Here is a 7934-nt window from a genome sequence, read left to right as displayed (position 1 = left end):
AAAGCGAGAGGGAGAGAGAGAGAGAGAGAGAGAGAGAAAGGCAGTTGTAGGCCCATAGGGTGTTGAGCAGAATCGCTGAGCTCCAGTCTTTGCCAGGAGACAGTGAGAACCTGATCTTGCCAGATCTTTCTCAGCCGTTCCCTCGCTCCGTCCCCAGTCTTTGTCTTGCACATGCACACAGGGACAAAAGCTTGTTTAAGCGATGTTTGGTATTTTGCAGTGGGAGTAAACTACACCAGAGCTCCGGCACAGCAGCATTCTTTCACACAAACCACCAAGAAACAGAACGCTTTCTGCCCCACAAGCTTCTGCAACCAAAGACAGAAGAGAGCGAGATGAAGCTTTGTTAGGAGAACCCAGTGACCTTTCCACAAACCGGATGCAAAGCAGTTTGTGGTCCATAAAAAATGCAGCTGGAAAACAAGATCATTTGTAACATCATTAATCTTGTGAACGTTGCTATGTTTCTGCTGACCCACAGAGGGCACTGTTACAGAAATTAGCTTTCATTTATAGCATGTAGCATCTGGCTCTTATCCCAAGCAAATTACCTGGACATCTTAGTTATACAGCTGAGCAGTTAATGACCTTGCTCAAGGGCCCAGCTTGGTGGTGCTGGAATTTCAACCCATGACATTTCGTTCAGAAATCCAACATCTTATCCACTGGGAAACCACGCTTTATCTGCCTGCTCAAAAATTTTATGTTACTACAGACAGTTTATTGGTTTAAATAGAAACTTCAACAGTTCCAACATGTCATTACATACAACATGTTATTATTGAGTCATAAAACCCCTCTGGAACTTGTAGACCACATGCTGGTATCTACTGGACATTGATAAGGACCATAATGGTGTAATAAAGCATTGAGATTCTACCAGTTTCTACAATTTTCTTTTGACTCACTGATCCACACAAAGGCACTACATCATATATATTAGGGATGGTAATAAAAGTTAACGATGTGATGCATCGGATACACAAGTTGGCGTTTCCATCGTCGTTTTTAACATGTATGCATTTGTAAAAAACTTATTTTATTATAATTTTTTTCTTTTCTTTTATTATTTAGAAAGTGACCCATATTTGATATGTAGATTGATTTCTCCTATAAAATCATCTATGCATCGAGATGCGAATTGCATCAGCCTCAGTGATGGAGATGCACATCCCTACCCTTTAGATACCATTTGGTAGTGGTTTTTAAAGTTGATGGATTGTAATGGTTAGTGGAAACCTTCAGACCTTCCATAATGTTGTTTTTTTTTTCCAGGGCTGAAAATCCAGCAAGGAGAATCTCGGACTTTCCCTATTTCTCAGTGTCTTTGGACGCCCAGACATGGAAAACATGTTTGTACACCACAATTTAAAAGCATTAGCGCTTGATTGCAATGCATTCGTTGGAAATAAAATCCAATGGGAAAGTCTACAGAAAGGTCCAGAAGGTAAACATGGAATGAATGAATGAATGAATGTTAAAGATGGAAAGAATTATTTTAAAAGGTTAACACTTTAAAGTAAAATGTTATTACGTGCACAAACATTTGACGTGATCGTTAAGATGGTGCTTGGCAATTGATAATAAGGTGGTGAACATAGTCGAGAAGGTTGCTAGGTGGTTTTCCATCTTATCCCGAGTTGTTGCTAGGGGTAAATTATGTTGTTTGGTTGCTAGCAGTTGCTCTTGTGTACCAGGTGGTTGCTAATTTTCTGTGGTATTTTTCAGATGGTTGCTTGGCTGTTGATACTGCGTTTTAAGTGCTTGCTTTGGTGTTGTTAAGTGGTTGCTAGGAGGCAGTTATGGTATTCCAGATTGCTTTCAAGAACGTTGCTAGGTAAATTCTTCAATATTCCAAATGCGTGCTAGTACTGTATGGTGCTAAGGAAGTTGGGTAGGTGGTTTTTTATGGAATCTCAGATACAAGTACAAGCACCCATTCTCTGACTTGTGAAAATGCTGAAGGATATTAATCCAGATGTTAGCTAGGGTGTTGCTATGTAGCGGATATAATATTCCGTTGGTTGCGAGATGGTTGCTGTGGTATTTCATATTGTTGCTTGGTGATTGATAAATCCATAAGATTGTCATGGCTTTGCTAAATGGTTGCTACGACAAAGCTGTTGCTAGATGGTTGCTATGATATTCCAGTTGGTTTCTAGCATGTTGCTACATAGTCGCTAGGTTATGGTAAGCAGTTGCTTTGGTATTTTGGGTGTGGATAGGTGGTTGATTTGTTCTCCCAGGTTGTTCTTAGGGTGTTGGTAGTTGCGGGGATATTTTGAGTCAATTAGGGCATAAAATAAAGATTTGTTGTTGCCTTTTAATCGCTTGAACTTAAACCGAACTCTTGTTGTAGCCTTCCACAAGCTTCTCACTCTATATATTGCTTGCCCATTGTAACAAAATGTGAATTGCTTCAGCCTCAGTTATGAAGATGCACATCCAAGAGACATTATGTATGTAGATTATGGAAGTGTGAAAAATGACGTATATAGCGATATCACTTCTGATAAAACGGATATAAAAGATTAAAGGCGCTGATTTTGTGATCTCCAATTGTTCCGATGTACAGGGAAAGGATAGCCTATTCAAATATATTCATTTGCACATCACTTAGAAGAACTACATGTGTAGGAAACATGCCCGTGCAGGCCCACTGTGGGAAAGTGTGGGCCAGTTTACCACTGAAAACCCTGTAGCATTGCATATTTGGGCCCCATGAGGGTTTTCTGTGGGCAGTTTTTTTGTTATACAACTTGAGTTAGGTTTATATTAGTCTTTTATTAAATTCAGATAATTTTGTATAGTGTGTTCTTTAGGCTGGAGAGTATTACTCAATGTTACTCTGGTCAGTTTTTATAATTGATGCAAAAACACTTTCTTACAGTGAAACATGGCACTACAACAGCTCACAATTGGAGCAGGTATTTGGAGTGAAAATTAAGGATAACACTTGCTTTGTATTTCACATTTATATTGCTATTTTCCTCTGACGGTAATGCTGGGATATAAAATCATCTATGCATCAAGATGTGAATTGCATCAGCCTCAGTGATGGAGATGCACATCCCTACCATTTGGATACCATTAGAAATTTAAAATGGAAGCTCAAATTCAAAGGTGGCTTTGCAATTCTAGATATAAAAGGAACAGAAGGACCACTAGAGAGACAGGAGATATCTATAGGAGGGAGGTGGTAGCTCATTGGTTAAAACTTTGGTTTAGAAGTTCATAAGTTCAAACCGCAGCACTACCAAGCTGCTACTGCTGGGCACTTGATCAAGGCCCTGAACATCTGCCATAATTGTAAATAAAACTGATTCTTGCTTGTTGTGTTCTAATGTTCTTCTGTGTTTGTTGTTTGGTTCTGTTTAAGAAAAAGCATTCAGTTGTCAATCCATGGACCCCAATTGAAAAGCCTGTAGTGGCCCCATATTATGGTCCCTGCTGGTACACAATATAAAATAATTACCACTGGATTTTGGTTGCTCTTTAGTAAACTTCTCTTGTGGTAAATACCACATTGTAAGTTTTCATATTGCAATGCAACTTCTGCTTTCTCAATTGCTATTTTTTGCTTTTCTTGATGATGTATACTTTAAATACAGAGCATTCAGGAAGTATTCAGACCTCCTTCACATTTTTTAATTATGTTGCAGGCAATGTTGTTATGTTACTTAGTCGAAGCTCCTTTGACATTTCCATCTTTGAGTCATTGTAGGATGATTTATCTTAAGTTTGTAATCTAGTGTACCAGTGTAGATTTATTCATTGCTAGAGACTCAAAGCACTTTTGTACGTTGCTCTGGATAAGGCCATCTGCTAAAGAGGCGATAAGCAGAGGCGGAGGGAAAACTCGTTTTTTTCCTATCACTCCTGTACACTACGTATCCCTAAACTTTAACATTTTTCATTTTCTTCTTTGCTTATCTTCATTTTCGTCACAATCTTCGCTTTCTGGCTTCGATTTGCCGTCTAGCAGCGGCGTCTCGAGCTCGTATCTCAAGTTTTTGCTTGCGTATCAAAGCAAAAATCGACCGAGTGACCGCTCGTACCTCAACTCAAAACTCATATGTTAGGGCACTCGTATGTCGAGGTACCACTGTACTTTTTGGGTTTTAAACAACAAGCTTTGTACACCTGGATTGAGGGACTTTCTGCCATTCTTCAGGGCAAATCCTCTCGAGCTGGGGCAGGTTGGATGGGGAATATCGATGGACAGAAACTTTCAGGTCCCTCCAGAGATGTTTAATAGGGTTGAAGTCAGGACTCTGGCTGGGCCACTCTAGGACATTCACCGTCACTTCTGTCTTTAGGAAGGTGAAACTTAGCCCTAGACTGAGGTCCTGAGCTCTGTGGAACAGGTTTTTATTGAGGAGATCTCTGTACTTTGCTGCAGTGCCTGGTTTCCTCCAGACATAACTTTTAGAATTGAGGAGAAACAGTTCAATCTTTGTTTAAGCAGACCAGACAATCTTATTCCACAAGTGGTTCCATGGGTTTAGTGACTTAATGGCCACTCTGCTATGAAGTCCAGATCAGTGGAAGGCTGCAGTGAAGGTTGTCCTTCTGGAACTTTGTCCCATCTCCACACAGGATCGCCCATCTCCACCTGATTGCACAGTTTGTCCAATTGACCAGCTCTTGGGAATCATCTTTTGTGGCCTTCCCAGGATCTGCAACAATCCTGTCTCTCAGCTCTGCAGCCAGATACTTTGACCTCATGGCTTGGTTTTTAGCTCTGACCTGCATTGTCAGCTGTGAGGCCTTCTATAAAGAGGTGTGTGCCATACCAAATCACATCCAATCAATAACCTTTTTCCACAGGTAGACTTCAGTCAAGGTGTAAAAACATCTCAGCAATGATCAGGATAAACAGGAGGCAACTAAGCTTATTTTCATGTGTTGTTGCAAAGAGTCTGAATACTAATGTACATGCACAATTTCAGTTTTATTATTGTTAAAAATGTAGACATTTGTAGAATTTTATCACTTTGTCATTATGGGGAACTGAGGGTATGTTTGTGAAAAAAAACTATTGGAATGATTGTAGCATCATTGAGGTTGCAACATAACATTGAAAGAAAAAAAATAACAGAGGGAGACCTGAATACACGGTACAGGTGCATCTTAATAAATTAGAACGTCGTGAAGAAGTTAATTTATTTCATTAGTTCAATTCAAATTGTGAATGGCTCCTTTAAGAATTATGTTACAGTTCCTGTTGCTTTCCCTCTGTGGCTACTCACTACCTTCTGGAAATAAGATTTGTTTTGCACATACATGAGAACTCTAAAGAATCTATAGCGCTAGCATTAGATGCTAACCAGGAAGTAGCTAGCAGCTAAAGCTGGATTCTTTAGGGTTTTATGTCTATCTTCAAAAATTTCTTTAAAAAGGAGAAAATCCTGAAAATTCCACACATTGAGTGAGTGAATGAATGAAGAATGGAAGGATTTAGGACATTTGTTTAAGTATGCTGAAATAAGTAGATTAAGTAGTTAAGTAGACTCTATTACCCAAATAGGTTCTAACAAATGTAAACATTTTTCCATTTATTTACTTAATTAAATTTTTTGTGCTAATTGAATTAATTACTCAATTTGATTAATATAAAAGTGTATTGCATTCATTTAAATTATTCTATTTTTATAAAATATTTTTTATATATTATTTAACCAAGCAGGCATTTTATTAAAAATTGTTTTAAAAATGTAAACCGTTGATGTTTATAAATGTTAATACTAATAAACTGTTAATAAAAAATGACAAGCAATTTAATGTTTTGTATTTCTTCCCTAAAACTGTACCGAAATTCAACCGAACTGTGATAAAAAAAACGAGGTATGTACCGTACCGAACCATGAATAAATATTATATATATATATATATATATAAACAAAAACCAGACACTTGAACCGAATAACATCACTACAAACTGTTTATTTGAGCTTTTAAAAAAATCCAAAATCTGCCAAAAATCGCTTACATTTCACTTATTGCATCTTTAATCATAGAAGAAAAGGCAGGTATGTATATAGATTTCTGAAACACATGTAGCCACATTCTATAAAGATTTGAGTGAATTTGTTCCAGCAGCTTTTTCATAATAAATTATTAGATTTTTTTTTTCTTTTCATCAGTAAATTGTTTTGTGTATGAAGTTCTCAGGCTTAGGGTGGATCTCATTCAGATCGATGGACAGGCCGTGATGAGTCGTGGTGATGACCAAGAATTGCTTTGGTCTAAACTAAGAAGCATTTAATACACAAATTACGGCACAGACAAACACACGGCCGACGCCCTCTTCTCAAAAATACACAAAAACCAACAAAGCAATGAAGTAAACTAAACTAAATTTGGTTTCGGCAAATGTCATCCTTCCAACAGTGAAAAATATTGTTCTGCTTAAAAAAAAAAATAAAATCACTTGAGCGAGTCTGTTTTTTTGTATGAAATGAAATGCTAGAAATATTAGCCCATGATAACACAACGGTCTGATTGTGAAAATCTCCACAGAGAATGACACGAGGCTCAAGCAGCACCGCAACTGCAAACACTGTGCAGCACTTCAGTTCATAAAAAACTAACTATAACACAACCAATGGTAATGCGTTCACACTCTCACTCACACACACACACACACCTATACCGGAGAGATCTTCTATGCAGAAACACACCGGCTTCCTACTTCTACATTTAGGAACACGCCGTTTACACAATAGCTACGCGCAATCTCGCGTTATGGAAGTTATTGTAGTGTGCATGGAATAAAGCAATTATGAAATATTTTTTAGGTAATAAAACAATATAAAATCCCTCACGCATTTTTATACACACACACACACACAAAAATTACCCAAAGACCGGGCCATTCAAAACTCTTTACAAAACATTCTTTATGCAGACTGTACACACACACAAACACATTCTTGTAATTGCTAACCAGCTATTCATATATATACATTTTGTTATATAGAGCTCGGTGTTGTGCAAATTGTCGTTTGTTTTAAGACATTCTATTCAAAATATGACATTCAAAGTCAATTCATCGTTCGTGATTTTTTTTTCCTGACAAGAACATCCTGTGAGAACAAATGTGCGAACAGAGACACGCAGACACACACTCGCCTGGGCGAATACACCCCCGAGAGAGAAAAAGTAAAAAAAGCAAAGAATATGGGCGGTTTGTCCTAAGAGACGATAAAGGGAAAGATGCATGGAAGGAAGAAGACAGACAGGTGGGTTTTTTTTATTGTATTTTTTTTTAGAGTATCTTCATGTTTCTGCACATCAAGCTTTAGCCTAGCTGTTCAGTTTGATGTTCTTTATACGGTGCAACAGGGAGTCTTTCTCCATCTGGACCTCAGCGAGCGCCATTTTGGTTCTGGAGAGTTCCAGTTTCAAACACTCGTTCTCCTCCATCAGCATCTGCAGACAGAACAAAGCCAGAGAGCGCAAAACGAACGCGTGAATGAGCAAGACATTGGATACTGCACTTCGTTACAGGTTAATAAAAGTCAGTGGTGGAAAGTAACGAATTACATTTTACACACATTTTTTTTGTGTACTTCTACTTTTTAAAGTTTTTAAAATGTGTAATAAAAAGTTTTTACGCAAGTATGTTTTGTTTGCAGTATTGTACTTATCTACATTTTAAACTCATATCTGTTACGTGGTAAAAAAATAGAAATGCAGTCGATGTGTGCGCTCGCGGTCGATACTGAATCTGCATTTGTGATTTCTCTCATTATCATAAACGTCATTATAACAGGAGTTAACTCACATTAAACTCAAGTCATGGACTGTAGTGTTTTTCTTAAATACAACTTGTTTGAGATTTATTTTCCCTTGTCTTTTTTGAACTACAGTAGAATCCCCACCCCCCGATGTTAGAAAAAATTTACTCAAAAAATAAATTTTAAATGAGT

General features: G+C 37.7%; 1 protein-coding gene across 3 annotated transcripts in view; it reads right to left on the bottom strand.

Annotated features, from left to right (window-relative positions):
- Positions 1-5926: 5926 nt before the first annotated feature.
- Positions 5927-7934, bottom strand: part of uhrf1bp1l (UHRF1 binding protein 1-like) — a 42002-nt gene continuing 39994 nt past the window's right edge. For all 3 annotated transcript variants that reach the window (XM_046859919.1, XM_046859920.1, XM_046859918.1), the window contains exon 21: positions 5927-7434. In XM_046859919.1, the coding sequence (XP_046715875.1) occupies positions 7309-7434 (126 nt within the window). In that variant the 3' untranslated portion in view covers positions 5927-7308. The remainder of the gene's footprint in view (positions 7435-7934) is intronic.

This window comes from Silurus meridionalis, chromosome 10 (assembly GCF_014805685.1).
Source record: "Silurus meridionalis isolate SWU-2019-XX chromosome 10, ASM1480568v1, whole genome shotgun sequence".
Classification (NCBI taxonomy): domain Eukaryota; kingdom Metazoa; phylum Chordata; class Actinopteri; order Siluriformes; family Siluridae; genus Silurus; species Silurus meridionalis.
The sequence above is the reverse complement of the archived record's forward strand: the minus strand, read 5'-3'. Positions and strand labels throughout refer to the sequence as shown.